Source organism: Sturnus vulgaris, chromosome 1 (assembly GCF_052056855.1).
Source record: "Sturnus vulgaris isolate bStuVul1 chromosome 1, bStuVul1.hap1, whole genome shotgun sequence".
Classification (NCBI taxonomy): Eukaryota; Metazoa; Chordata; class Aves; order Passeriformes; family Sturnidae; genus Sturnus; species Sturnus vulgaris.
The window spans coordinates 119,072,035-119,098,464 of NC_142243.1; the positions used below are offsets into that span (position 1 = coordinate 119,072,035).

General features: G+C 39.7%; 1 protein-coding gene across 2 annotated transcripts in view; it reads left to right on the forward strand.

Moving 5' to 3' along the window:
- FAM110B (family with sequence similarity 110 member B) overlaps positions 1-22,693 on the forward strand; it is a 111,284-nt gene extending 88,591 nt beyond the window's left edge. For both annotated transcript variants that reach the window (XM_014873078.2, XM_088175283.1), the window contains 2 exons: positions 5,513-5,579; positions 18,920-22,693. In XM_014873078.2, coding sequence (XP_014728564.1) covers positions 19,222-20,334 — 1,113 coding nt within the window. In that variant the 5' untranslated portion in view covers positions 5,513-5,579; positions 18,920-19,221 and the 3' untranslated portion in view covers positions 20,335-22,693. The remainder of the gene's footprint in view (positions 1-5,512; positions 5,580-18,919) is intronic.
- Positions 22,694-26,430: the final 3,737 nt, after the last annotated feature.

The following is a 26,430-nucleotide window of genomic DNA, read 5'->3' on the forward strand; positions in this document are numbered from 1 at the left end:
AATGCATTGTGCTCCTCAGCAGAGCATGGGCAGCAGCTTTGAGCTCTCTTTCCACTCATTTAAAGGTTGGCCAGCTTGGGCACAGAGCATTCCTCTCTGTGTGTCTGCACATGTCAGTGTGTGGTCTCTTAATTAAGATTTGTTGTCATCCAGGTAGTTCAAATAACGTTTCATGTGTGGTTTTCACTTTTCCTGTTGTGGTATTTCTGCAGTTTTAATGTTCAAGGATGAGACTTCTCTGAATCTGCATGAAGGCAAAAAGCAGAGCAGCTATAGAAAGCATATTTAGGTATAAATACTGTAGCTTTTCAGAAGATGCATTTAGTTGGCATGATATTGCCTATCTGAAAATTGTTTATAATAATTTCATTCCATTTTTCTTTCATTTCAGTTTCCATCAGCGAGGCAAAACAGTCTTTGCTTTAATTATTCTTCATTAAGATTCATATCTCTGAGATTAAACTGAGATAAGCTTTGGCAGTTCTCAGGTTGTGGTTGTCTAAAGAGGAGCCAGGCTGAGGAAGAAAACTCCCTGTTTTCCAGCACGTAAAAATAGGAAAAATCAGCTACACTCCCTGAATCCTCACTACAGTGCCTGCATGGGCACGGGGCACTCCATGCTTTTGAGTTAAGAGATGCTGAGGAAGATACATCCTTGAAAATGCCTTTGAGAATTTGTTATGAGATGTGTCCCTCTGCTGAAAATATCCAGGGACAGATGTCTCTTCCATTCTTCAGATGTATATCAAATAAGGAATCCAGATGTTAGGCTGGCCTCTTTCTTCATTTTCAAATCCTCACTGGGCTCTTGCTTACGTGGCAAACACTTTGGTCATTCCTTCATTTGAGACTTTTAAATTTTGACTATGCAATGCCAGTCACAGGACTCTGAGATTTGTTTTTTCTCATATCATGGGTGCTTTTTATTGTAAGAATATTGAACTGGCAAGGGACCAGCTCAAGGGGTAAGTGGTGGAATGAGATGGAGTTTTCTGTAGTTTTATATTTTATGTTATGTTCACATTTCAATGACTCTTAGTTCTAAAGATCTCAACGTCATTATGAAGATATTATTTAATGAGCCTTCTAAATGTGTTGTATGTCTGGAGTGGCCTGGCACCACAAACAGCAGGAGAGTTTCTGTCCTGCCAGTACTCAGCCTGGGTGTGGCTGTCCCCAAGTCAGTCAGTCTGTCTTGAAAAGGAGCATCACTCCTGCCTGAACAATTTGTATATCCTTTTGCTTACCAAATGTCAAAAAAATACATTTCGAAAAAATGATAAAAATGTTTAGAATTTATCAAGTTACAAACTTAAAGATGCACAGATCTCCTCATATTGGTTGTTAAAATTTTCCGCTTGACCTTGATATCACCAGCAGATAAGAGATTTCCTGTTGAAATTAAGATAATGAGCCATTGCATTATGCCAGCTGCCCAGCCATTGTGGACTGTTTTTCTAGGTGTTCCAGAAGGATTTTTTGGAGAGAAATTTGAATGAGTGTGGGATTTTATAGAGAGAAAAAGCTACAGAGAAATGTCAGTTCAGAGGAGAATATGGTAGTTCACACCCATATAATTAAAGAAGTTAATATTTTTTTACAGTCTGAGTCTAGTCCAGAGTTTCTTATCTTGGTTTAGGTACTCCCTTTCTAGGTGTGAGGCATTTTCTGCCCTTGCAGAGGAGATTAAATCTTAGCTGAAGTTCACAAGGGAAACCAGCGTTGTGTACATCACTCAGTGTCATAATTTTTTGTGATTTTGATAAGTCTGATATTAGCTGTCCTTATGTTGTTACTCATATGGTTTAAAGTATTTTTTTTTCTTTCTCTTTTCTCCCTCTCTCTTTTTGTTCCCCAAAGGGAACTGAAAAGATAAGGACAGTTGCTTTAAATATTCATGTTGACACTATTTGTACCAGTCTAGTAGGAGCCAGTGACCAATCAGTTCTTAACACGTCTCAGTTACTGTTTGGCACATCATCAGCATATCTATTATTGATTTTTAAGAGAAGTACTGTGGGGGCACTTAATGTTCCTAAGAGGAAGTATTGAGGAGATCAGTCTTTCTTCTTGGAGTGAACCAGGCTGGATGGGGCTTTGAGCCAACTTGGTTTCATGGAAGATGTTCCTGGCCATGATGAGATGTTGGAACTAAATGATCTTTAAGGTTCCTTCGAACCCAAACCCTTCTCTGATTCTACAAATCTCTTGCACAGGCCCTGTTAAGTTACTTAAAGGGGAAAAAAGATCTAAGAAAGAGTGTCAATGAGAAAGGAGTGGAATGGTGACTGTGCACACCACAGCAGCTGTGCCCCACTGTGCCTGCCTGCCTAAAGCAGGTCTGTATCACCAGGAAAAACCAGTGAGCTCTCAATGGTAACAAACATTTTTAAACTCTACTGTGCATCCAGTGTAAAACTGTACAGCAACATATCCTGCTGTATTTTCATTTGAGTCATACAATTGCAGGAGAAATTAAATTCTGGGCCTCCAGATCCAGGAAGAAATCCAAGAAAGAATTAGAAAGCACCTAAGGATCGACTATAGTAGTTGCCAGACATTATGTTGCCTTCTTGGAGGTCAAGCATTTGGTATTGGTTTATAACAAGTATGTTGATTCTTCCAATGCAGGGCTGGTCTTGTATTCTACTCCAAATTCCACAGAAGGAGTGGGACAAGCAGAGTCTGTTTATTTCTTGTCTATTTATCATCTTTCTTTCATATTTTCGTGGAGAAAAACAAGTGCATGTAGCTTGTTGGTGGTTTTTCTGGGTTCTTCTGCATTAGAAGTCAGCCATACAGAGAGGTAGCTGGAGTAACCAAAATTTGATGACAGGGGTCTGGCATAGTGCTTACTAAACAAGTAAAAATTGCATTTGCATGAGTAATTAGAACTTGAAAAATATGAATGTGACACCTCTTATGCTAAACAGTATATTAAATTGGGAAAGGAGGATCTGGTGCTTTAAGTTATCCTAATAAGTCCTTGCTCATAAATTCAACTGAAATTTATGCTATAGTCTTCATTTTCTGTACCTTTTCTTGCAGTTCCATGTTAATGTTTAAAAATACTCACTGTGGTGTATGTGGCCCTTCTCAGCTGTGTTAAGGGTGTTGTGTTTATTAAGAGATTTGTCTGAAATGTGTTGTTGAAGGGCACTATCTTGGACTGATAAAGTGCTACTCGACATCTCTCACCAGAACAGTTAATCTGCTTAAGGCAATTAGTACATGGATCTGCCTTGGGCTGTTCATCCTGCATCTACCAGTGCTGCCTGTCTGAGGATTTGCTGTCTGCTGGCAGAGACTTGAGTCCTCACAGAGGGTTGTCCACACTGCTGCTCCATGGTCCCACGTGTGAGACGTGTAGTCATGAGAATATTGTGTGTTATGTTGAAGAACTTATACAGTGTGTAACTTAGTTCAGAACTTGGTCTGCCTCCACATCACTCTATAAGTTTTATCCATTGACAGTTCTGTCAGGGCACACTGCTGTTGCAGATGCTAAATAGTTCATTGGGGTTTTGTTCTAAGGCATGAATGATGAAACCAGTCATGCACTAAAAGCTCCACAGAACATGTATGTGTTTGAGGTTTGTATGTATATCTTCTTCAGTCATTTCTGTCCTGGGTCCAGAGCCAAGCTCAGTGAAGCCCATGTGATGTGTGCTTTCTTGGTGGTTTCACAATTTAATGGATACTCTCTTGGGAAGACTTGGAGTAGTATGTTTATTATGGCAACTCGCTGTACAAGACCAACTCCAGTATTAATACTTCCACTTTTTATTACTGTGACCTTTTTCTAACACTTAGAAGATAAAATAGGCTATACATTCTTAGCATAGTGTACACTGGTGTTGACTCAAAAACAAGATATTCCACTATATAGTTCACACTGACATTCATATCATAAATGTGTCTGTTTGAATTACTACTATTGGAATAAACCACATGTATGTGAGTTATTATGTCTATATACTTGTATCATTTAGAAAGTAAAAGTATATTCTTGTTGGTGTGGGAAGAAGAAAACTCTTTTGTGCATGCACTTATGTGGTAACTGTGTCCTGGAGATCTCTTAAAAGCCATTGTGATAGTGGGTCTTCCTCAGCTTGGCATTTCTGCTCTTCTGCTGTCTGTCACCAGCCTCACAGCAGAGAGGAAAACTGCTTCTTCCCTTCCTCTATCACTGCTTTTTTCCACATAAAAAGATGCATAGAAAGCTGCATCCCACAGCAAAGGTGTTTTCCTCCCAAAGAAGTACACAGACTTATTTCTCCCTTACCTATTGCATACACAAATGCTTAGTTACAGGAATATTATCTCAAAATTTTTTAAATTATGTGCTTTTCTCTCAGCCAATTTATTGTAAAGTTATTTGCAATCATTTTCAGCAGGTAACACAAAATACAAAGATTTGAATTTTTTTTTTCCTGTGTGGACTTTAATAATCGGTTTAAATCTCCAAAAAGTAGCTAATAATTTTGTGGAGAAAAAGGAGAAGGTGTTTCATATTAAATGAAAGATGTATTGATTGATTAAACAGGAGTAGTGTTTTGTAAATACAATACTGTCATGGTTTAAAAAAGCATTGTCCAAAATAAATGTTTGAGAAAAGGGAAAGAGACTAAGCGAAATTTTTACATATAGACACACAAAAATTAAAGAATACATATTTCATGCTTTTTGTTGTTTGCTTTGAAGATATCCTGTCATCCTTCCCAGCAAGGGAGGTGTGGAGAGTTTTTAAGCACACAAATATTTTGCTCTTTGACCTTAACTTTGAGTATGGGAAAACAGATCATCACTCTAGATTCCATATTTTCATGTCAAAATCAACTAGCAGCTGCCCTGAAATAACACTAATATTGATATTTTGCATATTGATATTTTTTTCCCTCAGTTACTTCTAAAGTAGCTGACATTGATTCTGTGCCCTACTAAATTTTTATCACAGAAACCGTTTTGGTGGTTTTTTTCTTTGCAGTATTTCCTCTCTTTTTATTTGGATGTAGTCAAAAACACAACAAAAGGGATTGTTTATCTATAACAAGAACTTTAAAGGCACAATTTTTTGTTGTCCCTCATCAGTGAATTAAAAATTGCATTTTGACATTTTGGCCGTGTTTGCATTTATTCCTTGATTTCCCAGGATAGATGCATTTAATCTCGCCAATCAGATACTGCATCATGTGCAAGCTTGTGTTCTGAGACTTCCCTAATGATCTTTTAATTAGTTGTTATTATTACCCAGCTCATAGGCTTCAGCCACGTTGATGTCATCATTTATCTCACCTTTCATGTGAAATAGTCCTGATTGCTGTTGTGGTTGCCTTGCACTTTTTCCCCTCCCTTCTCCTGGCAGGGACTGGTCTTGGTGTCCTGTTTCCATGACCAGTCAGTTCCATCAGTCAACACTGATGTGCATGCACCTGCAGTGTTATTGCTATGTTGTGTTTTGGGCTTTTTAAATACCTTTTTCGTATATTCTTTTCTTGTCTTTTTTTTTCAGAATCCTCCAGAGCATTGCATTCCTCTGTTTGGAGTGTGGACAAGAGTTTGGCATTCTGCTTTTACAGGTACCTCTTTGAATTAAAATGCACATTTTTTTTCCCCGGGGCGGATAAAAGGAGAGCAATTCCAGAATTATTTTACTATATCCTCCTCTGCTGTTTCAGGAGATATGTTGTAATAATGAGCTTCTTTTCCTCCACCTTCACTAGTTGATTGGGTTGGCAGATTCATTAGTTACAAGTATATAATTGAATGCCATTTCAGAAAGATTTAGGTTTTCTCTTCTCTTGCTGGCCTCAGTCACGCAGCCATGTATGTGTCAATGTTGCAGAACCCTTTTTGGAAGTACTCCAGTAATTCCAGGCTTTTTCTCATCCTTTATTCTCAACCTGTACTGTTTGGTTGCAGTTGCTCCATTCAGTAAATTTATTTCAGCTTTTTACAATGGAGACTTCCAGTGCAAGTAAACACCTCTTGAGTTCGTCCTCCAAAGCTTTCTATTTGTTTCTGTTACTTACCTTACTCCTTTTTGGAAGTATTCCAGTAGTTCCAGGCTTTTTACCATCCTTTATTCACAGCCTGTACTTTGGTTACTGTTTTTCCATTCAGTAGATTATGTTAGCTTTTTGTAACAGAGACCTTCAGTGCAAATGAGCACTAGTAGCCTCAGTACTTCAGAGCTTTCTGTTACTCATTTGGTCATTGCTACTATTTTCCAAATATTTCCAAATATTGAGTCACGGAATCAGAGAATGGATGAGGTTGGAAGGGACCATAGTGGGTCATCTGGTCCAATCTCCCTGCTTAAGCAGTGTTTTCCTAAAGTGTATGGAACAGAATTTTGTCCAGACAGTTCTTGAATATCTCCAATGAGGGAAACTCTACAACCCTTCTCCATCTGTTCCAGTGCTCAGTAAAGCTTGGTAAAGAAGTTCTGCTGGTAAAGAAGTTCTTACATTCAGGTGGGACCTTCTGTGGATCAGATTCTGCCTGTTGCCTCTTGTTCTATTGCTTGGCACTTCTGAGAAGAGCCTGGATCCATCCTTCTGGCACCCTCCCTTCAGCTACTGATAGACATGGATGAGGTCCCCTCTCAGTCATTTCTTCTCAAGGCTGAACAGGCCCAGTTCCCTCAGCCTTCCCTCATAAGAGAGATGCTCCAGCCCCTTAATCATCTTTATTGCCCTTTGCTGGACCTGCTCCAGGAGCTCCATGTCTCTCTTGTCCTGAGGAGCCCAGAACAGACACAGCACTCCAGATGTGGCCTCACCAGGGCTGAGGAGAGGGGCAGGATCAGCTGTCCCAACCTGCTGGCAATGCCCTTCCTAGAGCAGCCCGGGACACCATTGGCCTTCTTGGCCACCAGGGCACTGCTGGCCATGGACAGATGTTGTCACCAGGACCCCAGGCCCTTCTCTGCAGAGCTGCTTCCCAGCAGCTCAGCCCCCAGCTGGACTGGTACGTGCAGCTGTTCCTCCCCAGGTACAGCACCCTGCATTTGCTCTTATTAAACTTCAGAAGATTCTTCTCTGCTCATGTCTCTAAACCGTCAAGGTCCCTCTCAAGGGTCACAGCAGAATTGACCACTGCTCCCAGCTTGGTGTCATCAGTGAACTTGCTGAGGAGGCATTTGCTCCTTCATTCAAATCACTGATGGACAAGTTAAGTAGTATGAGCCCAGTATGGAACTCTGGGGGACACCACTGGTGACAGGCCTCTGGCTAGACCTTGTGCCACTGATGATGACCCTTGGGAGCTGCTGTTTAGCTTGTTCTCAATCCACCTCACTGTCCAGGCATCCAGCCCATGCTTCCTGAGTTTGCCTATGAGGATGCTGTGAGAGACAGTCAAAAGCCTTGCTGAAGGTAGAAGCATGATGTACTTTTAGTGAGGTACTAAACTGATACTAGTGAGGTAATAAACTGGTACTCCTGAGCACTTTCTTGTCATCCATGTGGATAGAGATGGCCTCCAGAATGAGCCACTCCATCACCTTTCCTGGGAGGAAGGTGAGGCTGGCTGGCTGTGTCCTCTTCCCTGCCCATTTTGAAAGCTGGGGTGATTTTTTCCAGACCTCAGGCACAAATCCATCCACAACACTCTGAGCTTGATCTCAAGGTCTGAGCAGAAAGTGAGCATTAAAGCTTAAAACCGTTATTTTTGTTACTAAAGCTCCAAAACAAAAAGTGTGAGGAGTCCAGTGTCAGGAATAATGAAAAGAGTAGCTTCATCCTTGGTGAGTACAAGTAATCCAGCTGAAACCCATGAGGGCAGGAGAGGACAGGAGCTGAACATGTGGCACTTTGTAACAAGGGTTGTACAATTCTTAAAAGATTAATAGGGCACTTCTGGTATTTCATTGTACCAAAGAAAAAAATCAGTAATCAATGTCTGATGTGTCATGTGTCAAATTAGCAACACACTTCACTAATACTTAGTTTTAATTCTGCTCAATAAAAGGCATTTCATGTTCATCTGTTTCTAATCAGCATATTTGGCTCCAGAACATAAATTTGCATTGTGTGGGGTCTTAAATTAACAATTATCGCTGCTGTTTTATTTCAAGACAAAATGTTAAGTCTGAGAGTACGCATGGCTAATTTAAGAATAAAAATCTGTTCCCAGAATGTGAAAATCATCTCAGAAGTCATTTCTGTCAGCTGAGGAATTGGGAACTTGAAATTCCAGATACGTTTCATACATAGTATGAAATTAAGGCAGCAAAACCATTTTAGCTGTGCCATGGACTGACACCAGGAACATTCAAAGATCTGTGTTAATTTTTTGATCACAAGTTAACCTACACTAATTTACCTTCCTCATGTTGTGCTGCATGGGATTTATTTCTGCCATCTTAGAAATGGGATTCGATGTTTTGTGTTCATACAGATGCTCCAGTAGGTCTGTAGTTTTGTTGGAAATATATTGCCCATTTTGTCAAGAGAAAAGATTGGATTCATGATTATGATGAAAGCAGCACTCAGTCTTGGCTGAGGTGACACAGCCAGCCCTCCCTTTTCATTAGCTTTTAAAGAATGCCTGGAAACCAGTCCAGATCAGTGATGAGCTGGAACTGGGACTGAGGGACACCTTCGGTGGAGGGACTCAGTTCCCCAGCAGTGGTGGGGGTGGTGTGCTGGCAGGGCAGCTGGGCAGGAGGGGTTACCTTCAGTTTTCTTTCTTGACTTCTAACAACATGTACCCTTAGACATGAGGTTAGAGAAAAGGGGAATGAGCTATCCTGTGGTATGGGAAAATGTCCTCTTATCTAAAGCAAAACATAGCTGTACCATCCAAAAATAAAAGAAATCATTCATGGAGCTGCTCTGAAGGTTGCAGTGCCCTTGAACACTGCTGTAAATCATGTATGGTTTGTTTTTGTTGGGGTTTTTTTTTTTACAAATATAATTTTAAAAATACTAGATTTGTTTTTACACAGTCAAAACTTTTATAGTGTGTTTATTTAGGGAAAAAAAACCATTATTTCATATGTGTGGAGTTGCAGTGCTTAGAAATGGTTAACTCAGGGCAATTAGGTTGTAGACATTATTTTTAAATAGCCATGCTGACCTTACCACAGTAATATCTCATGTTACAAAAAAGGCTGTTTAATACAAAGAGTTTTGACAAACAAGACCCCACAGCTAATCAGAAGAGCAGCTCAAAGTTTGCAGTTGTCAGAATTAGGCCACTCTATTGTATCCTCCTGGCTGAATATTATCATTTTTCTAATGGTATTGGTTTTACCATGCTCATTTTTTAATTGTGCCTACTGTGTTGCTTATTAAAGGCAGCCTTGTAAGTTTTTAATATCAATAACAGACATTAATTAGCTATACTTTAATATTTCTTTCTAACGATTAAATGCTTTTGTTCATGTATAGAATTTATTAAAAAGAATTTTCCATGTAACAAGCTATTAAAGTAAGAAAATATTTAAGTATAAATAATTAGATGGCTTTCTGGTTTCTTGCTTGGAAAATCTTGACAAGTATTATAAGAAATATTTATGTTTGGGCACTATTTCTTTTAAATATATTTTCACAGCATGTAAGAAACTTCAGGAAGGTGCTATTAAGCTTTATTTTGAAACCTTGAAAATAAGTATTTTCAAAAGATTCTTTTGCTAAATACATCTCTAAAGGAAAGGAAATTTAAAGTATGATGTCTTTTTCCATTTATAATAGCTCTTTATGGTTTATTTTCTTCACTGCGTAAATTGTTGGAATTGTTTTTCTTTTCTGGGTTGTGTTTGTTTACTTTGGGTCTTCATGTATTTGAACATTTCTAGAGTTTTGCAGGATTAGTAACTGCAAGGGAGTGTCTAATTGAAGCTGTTTTTATTGTGGGTGTATGGTTATTTCTCACATAAAATCTGTTCATACCTATGATACTATGTTCCTTTAATGTATTTCTCATTGTAAACAGTTTTAGAGAACTTTCATCAATAACTAAGAGTCTAAACATTTTGAATTGGTATTTCAGGGCCTTGGGCCTTTTATGACAGTCGGGTAAATTTTCTCACAAGAACAAGCTGGCAGCAGTGTTTATGTACATGAAATCAGAGACTGCTGAACTCTTTTGAGAAATGGGAGATTGGATCAAATCCCCAGTCTCCAAATTGGGGCAAGTTTCTGACCTCTGAGGAAGAACCGAGTTGGTCTTCCTAGTTCAGCTGAAATGTCCTACTTGCTAGAAATTATTTCATTGCACTGGAGCAGGGTTAGCAATCCAGTTTCATTGTAAAGTACCATATATGGTCTTTTTTTGCTCTTTATTTAAAGAAAAGTTGCAAATGCTTTTTTTGCTGTTGTTGTTTTAAAGTGGAAGCCTTTGAGAGAAAGTACTGGAGAAGGGTCTATTTCTACATACTGAATCACAAAATTGTTAGGGTTGGAAGGCACCTCTGGAGATCATCTCATCCAAGCCCGCTGCCAAGGCAGGGTCACCTAGAGCAGGTGACACAGGAAGGTGTCCAGGTGGATTTTGAATGTCTCCAGAGAGAGAGAGACTCCTCAAGATCCCTGGGCAGCCTATTCCAGTGCTTTGCCACCCTCAATGTAAGGAAGTTCTTCCTCATATTGAAGTGGCACTTCTGGGTTTTTTTCTGGCCATTGCTCCTTGTCCTGTCACTGTGCCCCACTGAAGAGAGTCTAGCACCACCCTCTTGACACCCACATTTGAGACATTTGTATAATACAAGGTGTAGCCTGGTACTTTGAGTATCTGCCCTGGAGGGCTGCTTCCAGTCTGGACTCCACATCTAGTGGAGGAAGTGTTTTCTTTGTCATCCTCCTCAACTCTGACTGCATTTTTAGGTTTGGCAGATACCTTCTGGATAAGAGTGTGAATGACTAAGGTGAAGAGATCCCTTTTTTTTCTACAGATTGGAAATTATCATCAGGCTTAGCTGCTTGTATGTCTGTTAATAGAAATAAGAGCTTCAGCTATGCCAGGTGTCATTGGTGCTCATGGCATGCCCGTGGGCCTCTTTCCCTGAACATGCCTTCTGTCCTACATGCTCATGAACATTCCACGTTTTTCACAGTTCCCTTCCGTAGAAGTGGAACAGGGGAGATGGGCAGCCATAGAACTCATGTATGGCAGATGGGGAAAGTGTCCAGGTTTTGACTTGGTTTGCTGTTCAGGACATAGCTGAGGCCTTGTAGGGAGACAGAAGAGCTCAGAAGTGATTCTCAATGTATCAGTTGAAAGAAAAAATACTGGTAGAGGAACACGTGCTTTGTGGTGAGATCCAAGCTAAAATATCAGCTACCCAAGATTTTATGAGTACTGCTGTCACTTAAATGGTGAACAGAGACTGTTTCCCCACAGAATATGCCATGTTAGGTGTGTGTGTGTTTCAGTGCTGATGAGTTTTGAAGGCTCAGCTTAATGTAGCTATGAAGGACATGAACCTACAGAAGTCTTCTGGTCATGGTCCTTAAGTCTTTGACTACAAGGCTGTGTTGGTAGGCACCCTGCATATTTAATACAAACATTCATTTTGAAAATCTATACTAGCACTTTATCCATTTAAATCTGACTTGATTTCTTAGTATTTCCAAGATAAAAAGTTCTAAGCCAAAGTGGTTTATGTTTTAGGGCTTACTCCATAGCATAATTAAGGCCAAGTCTAATCCCATAGCTGCACTAATGCTTTAACATTCACAAAAGTTTTCAAATATTTAAAGGATTTAGGACTATGCTTAATTTATCCCAGTGTGGCAAACTCAGAAGAGGCATTTTTGAAAATACTGCTATCAAGATGTTCTGTAGGTGAGTTAATAACTGTAATTTTTTTGGTGAGGGATGCTGCAGAAGTTACTGAGCTGTTTCCCAGCTGCCTGATTACTGATGACACTCATGCTTCTGTTGTTGAGGACCAGACTTGGCAGTGTTGTTGGGGGGACCACGTGAGTGGTGGAGCCTGAAAATCCTGCTAGTGAGGTGATGAATCTTTGGTAGTACAAGAAGGGAGGGTGTTTTGCAGGTGTATCTCCACATTTTTGCAGATAGATTTTTATTTCCTTCTTTGCAAGTGCATATGATTTTTATGGAGCCATAAAAGATTAAAGATATAAAGATAATAAAGATTTCAGTGACTTAAAATATGTCTCACTCTGAAAGTGGGCTTGTTAAGAATTACCATGGACTTGAGGTAAGAACTGAAATGAATAGTATTCCGTTTAAAGCATTTTTGCTGAGCTTCATAATTGAAATTATTTTTTTGCCTCCCTCTGTTTTCCCCCACTTTGCAGCAGTGAATCCCAAATTAATTTTTTCCCCCACACATTGGAAGCACTACCAGCAGGGAAAAAAAGGTGAAAAAGGTGGTTTACCAGGATGCCAAATCCAAGCATGGCCATGAAGGACATCTACCAGGAGCAAGAAGATGAGATGCTAGCTTTTCCTATCAGTAGAGAAGAAAGGAAAAATGTAGTGCAGATAGCACTGCTCTTTCCATCAGAGCAGAGCAGGAGTTACTGCACCTTGCAAAAATGGGATTGTGAAATGGGGAAGTGGTGTGAAGAGGTGGAGAAGTAGGAGAGAAGTAAAAGCCCCCCTTTTTCCAGAGAAGAGGGACCAAGCAGATGGGACTTGGTACAGCAGGGACCTATATCAGGGTTTGATGAACCTCTGAAATGTAACTGAACGCCAGTATCCTGCATTAAAGAAGGGGATTGTGTTCATCTCTAAAAGTGCATAAAAGATCCTAGGAGAACTGTGTAGGCCCAGGAGACCACAGGATAAAGTGGGAATTGTGGCCTTGTGGTAAGGAGGAGGCTGTAAATTTAAAAGTGATTTTGACTTGAGACCATTGACATTGGCTGATGAACAAGCAGTAAGGGTGTTTCCTGAAACTTTGCGAAGTGTTTAGAACATCATTCTCATAAAGTGCACACTGAAATAGAAATATTCACATAAGACTACAAATGTAGTAAAACATTATATTCCTTATTATAATTTTTAGGCCTTTTTTTTTTTTTAATGAGTGACTGAAATTACTGCAAAGAATGTAATGCTGTCTAAGCAACACAGGGGTCCAAAGAAAACTGAACTGATTTCCACTACAGCTTTTACAAACAGCCTGTTGTATTGATCTAAATAATAAGGCATTTTATTTTGGTTTGTACTGTCTTTTTGGAAGAAAGGAGAATTTTATTTCTGGGCTTTCTTGTGCATTTATGCAGCCTGTTGAAAGAAATCAGAGTTTTCATCATTGTGAGGTATCTGTAGGGCAGTATTTAACCCAGAGGCATCACTGAGAGTGGATTACTGCTCCTGGGTAGGAGATGTAAACAGTGATGGATTTCAGAATTAAAAAGAAGCAAAATGCTTTCTGAAGTTTTTTCTTTCAAAGAGGCTATCTCTATCCAGCTGCAGGGTTAGTATGTAAGTATAGCTGCTAGCTTGCTTTCCAGGTGTTTATACCTCCATGGATTTTCCAGCAGCTATTTCAACTTAAAAGTGTTAGCATTTGTGCTTATGGCAATGTCCTGCTTTAAGCCTCATCATTTTCACTGCACATTGAAATAGAAAGAGTGCTCAGTGGTGACACTGTTGTATTTGTGGACAGTTTTGTCTTAAAGGCCTTTGATGTAAGAACAAAGCAGAATTAGCATAAATATATCAACCCATATTATGCTCAGCTATGCAAGCTATTGCAAACAATGCTACTTGTAGTTTGGGTTTTTTTGGTTGGAAGTAACACATCAGCAGTAAGAAGTGCAGTGAACTTTGCCTTTGCCAAAGTTATTACCTTCCCATTTAGTGGAAATTTCTCTTGCCTACATAATTCTTCCACTCTTAGTTTTAGGTCACTGCAGTTCACATTATTCATGACCTTTTGAAGGTTTAAAGGTGTACTTGAACAGATGCAAATTGCTCTTACTGTTTACTCGATCATGTTTTAGGGAGGAACAGAATTGAAAATAGGCACTTTCATTAGTATTTTGAGTCATGGTAGATCTGAAAGACTATTTCATCTCCTCATGCTTTATCTTGACAGTTAATATTATGTGCGACCAAGACTCCACAGCATACACATCTTTATCTAAAATTGGTTTAAAAAATGAAATACTGCTGCCCTTCTGGATATGGATGACCTTTTATCAATTTCAGCCAAGTTTACTTAGGCTTTGCCTGTTTTGTTAAACTCAGTAACATATAGATGTGAGGTTTACAATGGCAACTATCCACAGAATAGCTTGTATCAGTTTTAAGCATGTACATTAGTATAACTTAGCACATAGACCTGTAGCCAGTCATTCTCAGTGAAGCTCTCATTTGTAGGTTTTGCAGTGACTGTTAAAAAACCAACATCTTCATAAGGAGACCTGCAGCTCTGAAGTGCACCCAGGTGTTAGAGGAACCTGGCATTTTCCATCTGTATCATGTGTTCCTGTGCAAGTTTTGTTCTGTGATCTCTTTGTGTCCTATTGCGGCCACTTCATGATTACTTATACTGGAATTTATGTCATGTTTATGGTACATCTTGAGGTAGTGGTAGTTATATTTTATCACCGGGAAAATAAAATTGACACAGGCCTTTAAATATCAAGGAAAGCAGAGTAAAGGCTGTCAGCCTTCGTTATATTTATCCACTGTACATCATCATCCTCCCTTCTGTGCAATCCCTTCATCTGCTGTCCCAGAGGGATGAATTAGGAGAATGAGCTTCATTGTAACTTCATCAGGTAAAGCAATGTCTTCACCAAAGTCAAGGACAGAAATTTCACTCATTTCATTTGGACCACATTTTCACATGGCTTTTTCTGTAACTTGAATACTGCTAAAATATGTAATGCCTTTCTGTGGATACTTCTAGACAAAGACTGGCTGAAACATGGCCAATGTGTAGGAGCTACAATGCACCACAGAACTGAGGAGAGAAGTGTGTTATTTACTGTCAGTTGACATCACTCAGTCTGTGTTTAGAATGCAGTTTTAGGTATGAGAGGGAAAAATGAACTCTATTATTGTACAATGCTATTGTATTCATAATAGTGCTGGAAATAAATACTTGCCACAATGGGGTCTGTTCATAAATTTCTCATACATTTCAAGAAACTGCATATTTAGAATATATGGACCTGGGATTCAAAAGTTTCTGCATAGTTTATCTCCTCCTACTGCCTTGGCTTTAAATCAAGGAAAGACTATTCCACAGGAGATTCATTTGTAGTTAATGTTAGTTGTATAGCTATTGCTGCTCTAGACTGTGTTGTGGTCCCCTAAATCGTGTAGATAGTGCATTGGTTATTTAAATATGAATCTGACAAACATATTATGGAGTCAAGAGTGATTAGAGTGTGATGCCTAGAATGAATTAAGCACTTTGAATCTCTTCCTCCTCCTCTGCCACAAAGGAATTCTGAATTGAAGTATATGGCTGAAAATGCAGCTTGAAAAGCCCAAAACTTTGTGCATTTTGTATTCTACTCAGCAGATCTGCAGTAGTTGTGGGGTATTACAGGAGTTCTGTAAGACCTTTCAGAAAGGTTTCATTAATGTATTCATGGTATTAAACAGAACTATGTTTGAATGCATGCATAAGTTTTTTGTCTTTGTTTTTCTTTATGTGATTTCTTAAGTCTTGTAATTTTGTAAGGAAGAGTAATAATGGAAATCCAGGGTAAATCCTGAAAAACACAGTTCAATGAACAGAAGGATTACACCTATAGAGCAAGACCTCTGGATGTAAACAGAGAGAAAGGAACATTTCTTGGATCTCTAGGTATATTTCACACATTTTCTGGGAGTAGGTAATGAAACTTTGAATTTCTGCAGAGTGTTACTGGTACCAGAGATGTACCCAACACGGAATTCAGATGCCTAAGCAGTGTGTTTCTTTGGAGTTTAAGCCAGAAAAAGCATTTCTATGCCCTGGTTGCTGCAATGGTGATTTTCCCAATTGGAATCTAAGTCTTCCTGAGACAACACTGTACTGCTGCTCTCAGCCTCTATCATTAACAATAAAATTTATAAGTAGCAAAGCTCTGTAGTGTCGCTGTGGTGTTTCAGGTGCCCAGAGACAGAAGAGAGGCTGGTAGGAATTGAACTCACTTTCCCAGTTAGCAGTAGGATTGGGCTGCAGCCATCACCAGCACAGGCAGAAGTTTCATTAGATTTTACATTCATCCACCTCTCTTTCATCACATTTTCTTTTTTAACTATATCTGGTTGGTAATTTTTATCTCTCTAAGATGAGAATACTGACTAAGCTTTCTGGTGATATTCAAATGCAGCACTTCAGTGCAATGAAGCAATTTAAACAATACACAAAAAGTTGATCCCTTTTCACAGCTGCATGTTCCTTAATTTATCGCAGCAGCCCTACAGGTACAAAGCCTCCACGTAACCACTTGGCTGTTCCCCCTCAGGCTCCCTGTGCTGGCTCAGGTGGACATTTCTGTCCTGGCTCCTCACCAGCTCCTTGCTTTTCTTTCTAGACATGCCTGAAGCACGTTGCCAGTTGCAGCATATTTCCACTGACTCCGGGGCACTTGGCTCCATGCATGCTTGCAAACAAGCACACTTGTTCTCTCAGATAAACATGCACTCATGGCGGGATTTATTTTTCTTCTTTTTTTTTTATCCTTTAAGTGGGATGTTAAAGCCAATGTGGATGCTCAGGCTACTAGGCAATGCTTGCTGACATTGATGAAGGCTATCCAAAGTGAAGAAGTTGTTAAATGCTGGGAAAAGACTTCCCAAAAGCAGCCTGGAGCTGGAGCCCTCAGTTCCTGTAGCTCTGATCTGTACTGGTGTGTGGAGCTGCTCACCAGGAGGAGAATGGAGTTGGCAGCTGTCCTCAAGGGCAGGACCATGGTCACCTTTAATGACAGTGGTCAAGGAGGAAAGTTGACTTGTTTACTCAAGTAGTATTAACTCAGTTGGGTGACAGTGTTGTCACTTAAGAGTTTGGTTGTTTGTGGGGTTTTCTTCCTCTTGATGAAATCCCTGCTCTCACATAGATTTGATTTCTGTACACAGGTATTAAATATACACATCAATGGGGTATTTATACAGGCACTTAGCCATCCAGCTCTGAGCTGGCAATGTGGAAAGATTTGCTTTGTGTGTGTGGAAGAGAAATGTGTGTGCAGATACATGTTGCAATTGCCTTCTGCACATTTGGAAGTTTCATGCTTAATTTCAAAACAGTACTAATAAATATGTTGATTCAAATGAGGAAAGTTTTTTCTCTTTCAGAGAGACTTAGTTTAAATTCAGGAAGTCAAACTGCTGAGGAGTTAGCACTAGGATTTATAAAACAACATTAAAAGAGAAGCTTAATTAACCTTTCACTACCCTTCAGTTGCACTGAATGTTTGTCTGGTTTATCACCCACCTAAATATGTTAGTTTGTGTTTGAAGAATGCTTTTGACAGTGAGCCTTCAGGAGAAAGCTTAGCTTTTTCCTATAATCTCATTATAGCATTTGTATATTTTATGTGCTTGCTTTGACCTTGAATAATATGTAGAAAATATTTAATGTATATATCACATATTTCTGGGCATCAGTAGTTGAGGTTGTTTTGTTTTTACTGTTAATGTAACTTCAACTGGAATTGTTTTATTTGTGTTGGGGTTTTTTTGTTTTTTTTATGTTTTTTTGCCAAAACAATGTAAACCCTGTATTAGTAAATTGGGTATTGATGGATGAGAATACACAGGATGAAAGCAAGACATCCCAGGGAAGTATGCTGCTCTGTTTTCTTTAGGATAGAGTGAAGAAGTAGCAGCTGTTTTCTTTCTCTCCCTGAAGATCACAGTGATAATAGAAATAGGATATTAAAGAGGGCAGCATAGATTAATGGGGCAGTAATAAAACAAATGAGACCCATTAGCAAAATCACTGCTTGAAAAGTAGATTCTGTGATAAGTGCCCTTCAGTGCCTCATGTTGGAAAAATTGTTTCAGCACTTGTAATATCATCCGTGGTCTTGGGTTTTAGGCTGTTGTGACAATCTCAGTGATAAAACCTTAAAATCATTTAGATGAAGTTAAATTTCATTTGTACTTACTGCTTGATAGAAAATCCGAATGATTGTATTTACATGTTGAAGACAAGTTCTTTTTTTCAAACCCAGTCACAATGGTTTTGCGTGTTCCCAAAATCTTACATAAAAAACCAAAGCCATTTTTTGTTGTTCTGTTAAGCCTGTAAGGTGATCATGAGACCTTGGAAAGCCTTTTATTGCTGGAGTACCAGTGCTATGGATGTTCAAACAGATGAGGAACTGGAACTGGAATTTGTGGATTTACTGACATCTCCTTATTGATTGATTCTATATTAGATTAGCAGTGAAAGATGTGGATTGAACTTAAAACTCTACATGTCTCTATTTACTTTCTGCTTTTTAGACCATATTGTTTTCTGGATGATTTAATGAGCAAGGAAAATACACTTGATTGCTGAGATTTATGCAGTATGTTGCCTATAAGGAGAAAAATGTTTGGGGATTAAACATAAAATATGTTCACCAATCAACTTCACTAAGTCAAATATATTAATATGAAGTGCTCTTTTACTGGGAGATGGATGGGTCCCTGAATTGTCTCTTCTGCTTCCCTTTCTCCCTCTAGAAATGTATGGCTGTATTGTGGTGGGGCTTAATTTTTTTGGATTGGCTTTTTTTTTTCCCCCAATGTAATTTTGTTGAATCCGAGCTCAGTGTGTAAATATCAAACAATACCAAAATATCAAATATCAAACAGCACATGTCTTGTGAGATGCAGAGGGGTGCTGGGCAGGAGCGGGGCAGGGGCACCCTGGGCAGTGTGTCCCGGTGCCGGCAGCGGCGGCGCTGGGAGAGGAGGGCCGGGAGGCGGCTGTTGCTATCGCTCTGATGTCAGGCGCTCCCGCTAACGTGTGGTTGGTTATTCTGCCTTTCAGATCGCTGCCGCTCCCGGAGCGCACAGGGGACGGCGAGACTCCCGCATCTTTCAGCCAGAAGAAAGGAGCCAGCGGAGCAGACTAATACGGACTTGTGTCGGGTGCCCTTGCCCCACAAAGGCTGCCTTTAAAAGAGAAACGCAGTGCTATTTAATGAGCTGTGAGATGAGGCACTGCTGCTAACGCTCAGATCCCAGGATTCATCGGCTATTCATTGTGCTTAATGTACATGTTTCTGCACCGTGCATTTAGGAGATCCCAGAGAAGAATCCAAAACGGCTGCGGGGGAAAGACCACCAAACATGCCTACAGAAACATTACCGACAGGTAGCATGGTGAAGCCGGTCAGCCCTGCCGTGACTTTCACATCTGCCGTTCCTCTCCGCATCCTGAACAAAGGACCTGACTATTTTCGCAGGCAGGCGGAGCCTAATCCAAAAAGACTGAGCGCAGTGGAGAGGCTTGAAGCCGACAAGGCGAAATATGTCAAGAGCCAGGAGGTCATCAATGCCAAGCAGGAGCCCGTGAAGCCGGCGGTGCTCGTGAAGCCGCCGGTCTGTCCTGCGGCCAAGCGAGCGCTGGGGAGCCCCACCTTGAAAGTCTTCAGCAACAATGCAAAGACTGAGAGTGGAGTCCAGAGAGAAAATCTGAAACTTGAGATTTTGAAGAACATCATCAACAGCTCTGAAGGCTCCAGCTCAGGCTCAGGGCATAAGCACGGTCCCCGAAATTGGCCACCCCACAGGGCCGATTCGACAGAGCTGAACCGACACTCGTTCGCCGAATCCTTGAAGGTTTACCCCACGCAGGGCCGGAGCAGCCCACAGGAGAGCAGCTCCAATGTCAGCAGAAGGCTCCTAGATCAGTCAGCAGAGACTTTTTTGCATGTCTCTCACAGCTCTTCAGACATTAGGAAAGTAACTAGTGCAAAGCCCTTAAAAGCAATACCGTGCAGTAGTTCCGCCCCACCTCTGCCTCCAAAGCCCAAAATCGCTGCCATTGCCACCCTGAAATCCCCAGAGATTGAGGCAGTTGAGTCTGGATGCGGAGTTAGTAGAAGACCCTCCCTACAGCGATCAAAATCAGACTTAAGCGACAGATACTTTCGCGTTGACGCAGATGTTGAACGATTCTTTAACTACTGCGGACTGGATCCTGAAGAGCTTGAAAACCTTGGGATGGAAAACTTTGCAAGGGCTAACTCTGATATTATATCCCTCAACTTTCGCAGTGCAAGCATGATTAGCTCAGACTGTGAACAGTCTCAGGACAGCAACAGTGACCTTAGAAATGATGACAGTGCCAATGACCGTGTGCCATATGGCATTTCTGCCATTGAAAGGAATGCCAGAATCATCAAGTGGTTATATAGCATCAAGCAAGCTAGAGAGTCACAGAAAGTGTCCCATGTGTGAGAAAAATACACCGTACATAAAAGCAAGGACTGTATCTTTGTCTGTGAATATTCAGTTTGTGAAGGGTTGTGAAGTCTCCTTGAAGTCTTGTACCCTTCTCAAATCTCTTTGTGTTGCTTGTTGTGCAATGTTTCCAAGTTGCATGCCTGTCAACTTGTGAGCTGACCTGGCTTCCACTTGAACAATAACTAACTACAAAGCCTGGCTGAGCATACACATTATCTGCCAAAAGTTTAAGACAAGAATCTGATTAGGGCTTCAGTATAATCAAAGTGTTTACATGGAAAGGTTATATGACTTCTTTGGTATTTATGTGGTTCCTTGTGGATTTTATATATGTCACTTTTTGTCTTAATACAGATATTGTCAACTGACGTTACTCGTTTCTAAGTTGAAACAGAATGCCTCTGAGGGGAAGAAAAGTGGAATTGGCCAAAATATGAGGTTTAGGCATACGACGATAGGCAAAGCAGCCTTATCTCTTGTAGAAAGTGCATTATTGGCACACGAAAGCTGTTTCTAAAAGGCAAAGAATGCTATGTTCTTAAATTATGTATCATTGTTAAACTATATATCCCTACTTGTAGTAAGGCACTGTTCAGTAAAAGTTTCTTTTTCCTAGGTAAGCTCCCTCTGTTTTACAGCAGAAGTAGTCTAGTGAACCTGCTTGACCTCTCATAAACTAAATGAGTCTTGCATTTGGGTTGATGTAAGCATTTTAATGATTTTGTATTATACCAGTTGGAAAAGCTTAAAGAAGGTTGGAGTCAACATGAAAATGGCGCAGGTGCAGGATTTTGTGGGTTTGATTTTTACTCAAAGATTCCTGGTCTTAAACTTTTGACGGGAATAATTAGATCCTATAGCTGATACTGAATGCCTTTATTAGTCAAAACACATCATGACTACAAACTCCATGCTGTCTTAATTTTTTTTGTAGACCTATTTGAACAGTTAATGAACAAAAATGGAAACACACAGCCATATCAATATAACGCCTCCTATTCAGAAGTAAATACACTCAGTAGCTGAACTATATCTGAAAAAATGTGATTATGTTGTCTTGCATATGTTATATCTAAGGCTGTGAAAGTTTGTTCCAGCTCTAGAAAAGTGTAGAAACATGACAGTATGTAGCTTTTCTTTTCTTTTTTTTTTTTTCTCCTTAAGATGGTTAGTGCTGCAAATCAACCTGTTACAAATCTTTCAACAATCTGTCTTCCCAGTGGTTTAATTGACTGTCATCTCAACTGACAGTGGTGGTGTGGTAGTGGAGAAGTTGAAAGTACAGTGGTCTGCTTCATGATTATTGTATTCATGCTTTGAAGTAAATTGCAGCACTACCTTATACTAGATCAGCTAATAGGAAACTTTTTTATTGTGTAAATGCTGTAAGACTTTGTATATACTTCAGTTGTTACAAAATCTTTAAAAGGAAGAGTGTTATGCTAATAAATAGCTCCTGGTGCAGGTATGGTAGGGTTTTTTTGTTCTTATTTTCACCCCTCCCATTCTTAAAACTGTATCAGGAACTCAATTGCAGTGTGTTTTAGTGCTGTAGAAGGTCTTGGTTAAATAATAGTTCCAGTAAAAGGTTTCTTTTACTAAAGTGCTTTTCAGAATATAATTTTTTATAAAATAACTATAGCAGCATGATCTGTCTGAAGAACTAGAAGAGATTTTCAAGACTCCTAAAATAGCTTGCTTCTTCCTTACCTAGCAATGTTACTGTTCCCGTTTATAGCATCTGTTCGTAATGAATCACCGCAGTCTTCTGAATTACTCTTCAGTAGTGCTTATTTATATATTTGAATATTAAAGATGTTTTACAAAGTCGGGTTCTATCTTTTCTCTGAGAAGCCTGTAGCCCAACTTCTTACAGATAGCTACAGTTAACGCAGGCAAGACTGGAAGCGGAGCCATGCAGTCATTTGTTTCCTATGGAATTATCCTACATCCAGTTTTACATAATTGATCTCTAAATGTTTGTTCACGGACGGGGGGAAGCACACATTCAGTTTCAGCACACATTCAGCTTCAGAAGGCTACTCTATGATTTTTACAGTTGACTTCACAACCTAAGACTTACAACATTCCTAGCTCAGACAAAAAAAAAAAAAAAAAGAGGAGCTCTGTATTTCAGCTACAGGCACATTTGTGACATTTTAAGCTCCATGGGTTTCAGTTGGCATTGACATCACACTGGTTTTTCAAGCATATTTTTCCAATAGTAAGTTCTACTCAGTTCAGTGACTGTTTTGCCAAGGAAAATAATGCTTGAGGGATTAAAGCCAAGTGTAATGCAGCTGTACAGCAATGAAATAAAGAAGTTAAAACTGAAATAAAAAATGCACCCACATTGTTCTCTCTCAAGTGTTTTCAGAATGATGATAAACATGCTATCTCAAGTGTTGTCAGCCAAAAACAGTAATAAAGAAGCCTTTATAACGAGAAAATGGATTAGAGCATATGCTAGTATTCTGATCTTGTTTCCTGAGGTTTTTGGGAATTTCCTTTTAATCACGCAAGGGGTTGTGAGCTATCTGTAAGAGGGCATTTCCTCACCCAAGATCTTAGGCAGCACCTTTGGAACAGCACAGGCTCTGCCTTTGCTCTCCCTGCTTCCTACAGTGTGCACACGAATAAGATTTTACAGGGCCTAGATCTTCAAAGTCAGCTGAACTTGCAATTCCAGTGAGATTTAAATAAGAGAAATCACAGGATTGCAAAAATCCACAAGGTTTTGAACAAGAAGGTGACAATTGCCTTAATTAGTCGCTTTACTGCCGTTTATGCAGAATAGTATTTAATTTTTTATGGTCTTGTTATTATCTGTACATTTCCATAAAACCCAAATCATTGGTGTCTGATTGTTTTTGTATTCAAATGGGAATAACCATTCTATATAATAGAATATGATATATTATCTGCCTTTGCAAACAGGTAATCCTCTCACATCAAGAGTGCATTGCTTGTCTCTGCCTTAGGAGATTCCTGAGTGCTGAATGTTGAATTCACTAAGAATTGTAAGCAGCTGAAGTGCTTCATCAGGGACCTGTTCTGGTCATGCTCCTGCTGTGTCCAGCAGGCATTTACCCAGGTACAAAGTGCACAGTAGGTGTTCACAGCTAAACAACAACTCTTGTTGCAGCTCTGGAGGGAAATGCAACCCTGTGATGTCCTGTGAAAGCCAGTACTGAGCCCGGCACTGACAGGCCTGGCCACAGCAGTGAAGAAAAATGCAGTGTGTCTACAGTGATTGGTATGAACTCACACACACACACGTACATACAGACAGAAGAAACCACCACAGAGGTTTATGGTGCTTCTGTTACTTTGACTTGCCAGAGAGGGAAGAGAAGAGGAAAATGGTGTGACAATTACACTTTGAAAGCTACTTACAGCTTTGCATAGACGTAAACCATTTATGTGAGTGAAAGAAGTGGACATCAAAGTAAAACTGGTCTTTTAATCACTTCATATTATATAGTAACAATGTCGTGGAAGATGAGAGATAGAGGATTTGTGCCACAAATTTACATTCAACAAATACAAGTACCGAAATTGTCTTTTTTTTATGAATACTGTTTCTCAAAGGAGAGCTCTGCTGTGAGTGTATGCACCATCTGAGTGACTGACCGAGGGCTTTTGAAGGGTAAACACAGAATGATGATGCTTTTGGCAGTAATTCAAAAATCAAAAGGCACGCTCAGACAACAGAGCCAATCAGTATTGCTGACTTACCTCTTTTAACAGCAGTTTATCCATCCGTGGAAGCCATACGCACTTGATTCTAGTCATTCAATGAAAAACAAAAGTGCTTAATGGAGCTCTGCAGTACAGAGCTGAATAATTGCAGTCTGTAGGAGGACAGGAAGGGAACTAAACCTTAAAAACAGGCTTCCTGATACCTATTGATTATGGGGTGATAATGTTTAGTACATTATATTCAGAGATCATTTGTTTATAGGAAACATTTTATTGAGCAGAATAGTCTAACAAATCTGGGAGGGTCCATTTTTCCACGGCCATAAAACCCTTGTTCTTTGTGAGTAATGTTGCTACACCAGTAACTAAACACATTAAGCTCAGAATATAAGAGCATCTGGAGTTTTTGTTCCCATGAACAGTAAGGGTCCATTGCCTATTTTGACAATGAATATAAATGTACTATACAGGAGAATAAATTGGTCAAGGTGTTTTGTCCTGAATTTTAAGATAGCTCTATATTAAAATCCTTGTTACCAAGACTTAAATATTCACTGATATTCTGAATTTATTTGACATTCCTTGCTGTCAGCAGAAAGACTTCAATAATATGCCCTTTGAAATATGTCATCCATAGCTTAATGGGAAAGGCCATTAAAATTCTCTGTTCAGTGTAAGGACTTTTATCTCCTGATGATGGCATCTGTTAAGTGAACCTCTAAATAAGCACATTTCAGTTAGAAGTATTAACCCATTAATGTATTTTATTTTTCCCCCTGAAAATGGTGATCAATAGCTGAGTCCTACCATTTGTTACAGTTACTATATTATTGCTAAATACTCACTTGATGTCCCTTGGGCTGCAGTGCAATCTAAAGTGGAGACACCTACACTACACCATGTCTTGCCCTGATAGATATGAACATCCTTCAAGCAGATTCTACATTTGATCACTTAGGAACTTGATTGTGGCTGCCCATCAAAACTGATTAATAATAATCAGTGACTTTAAAAAAAATTCATTAAAAACAATCATTTACAGATCAAAAAAGTAGTCTCTTGAATGTCATTCTTCTAAATTTAAAGTAATTTTCATGATGATAAGATTTTCTTATGATAAGAGTAAGAGAGTGCTAGTATTTGTGCTATTATTTCTTGGTTTTGGCACAGCAAGTCATCTCCACCTTCTTGGTGTCTCACCCTTTCTGAGTTTTCCCAGCTTTCTTCTTTTCTGTGTCTTCCTTCCCTTGTGGTGTCTGACTTTTACATCTCTCTGCTTTGAAACTTACAGCCAAGGTCATCATATTCTCCTTGCTTAACCTCCTTTCAAAGCAACTTTCCCACAACTTGTTCTGTCTTTTATAACCACTGTATTCATGACAGCCTGTTCCCAAGAGAGTAACTCTGTGGCTACAGTTGAGCTGCCATGTCCTGAAAAGATAGTAATCTTTTTAATGGATTACTTTTAATTTTCTGGGGTGTCATGTTATTTGCATGCGAGAGGTGCTTCTTCAGGAAGAGGCAGTGATTGAAAACACTCATGAAGAACAGGATGTCAAACATATCTCAGAAGTATCCACTTCTTGGTCCAAAATTATCTGTATTTTTTCTCTGTCATATCTGAGTCAATGCATTCTCCTGCTATTTCTTTGTCTCCAAATAAAATGCTGGCTTGAGGACAGCAGTGTGCAAAGGTGGTACAATTTCCAGTGAGCAGGATGCTATGGGCCCACTATCTAGGAAATATTTATTGTTTTGCCTTCTGCTGTTTGGTTACAGGGTACCTGTGTGTGTCTTGCACCTTTGGCATCCAGACCACTTGTGTTGCCTTGCAATTCCCAGGCAGCACTGCCTAAAAGGATTTGTAAAATAAAAGGACAGTGGAAGATCCAGGAGGGACAAAGCCTGTCCTCACCCTGGCTATTGTGGAAAGCTTTCAGCTGTGGTATGAGAAGGTTTAGAAGCTGAAGTCCCCAGACTGCCATCCCATGCAGCCCTAGGGCTGAAGGTCTGAGCCTTCAACCCTCTGGATGAGAGAAGGGCATCTGGGTGTCTGGGAGACAGGATAAATCAGTGTGTGGAAGCAGAAGGCACTTGCTGAAGCACACTACTGTTTCACTAAATGCCTGCTTTCGTGTCTTAAATTCATGTCTTAAAACATGAAGATGAAAAAAGGAACAGGGTTGAAATTTGGAGAACAGCTGTGTATGCAAATGCTTTCAGATGAGATGTGGAGGTGGGCAGATAATTTTTACTTTTTAAGAAAGGAAGCTTTTAAAAGTTGTTTTAATAAATGACCTGCTTTTCAAGTATATTAATCTTTTATGAAGATTCTCTTGCCATTCTGAACTGTAAAAGTTTAGCCACTCTCAGCATGCAGCATTTAGA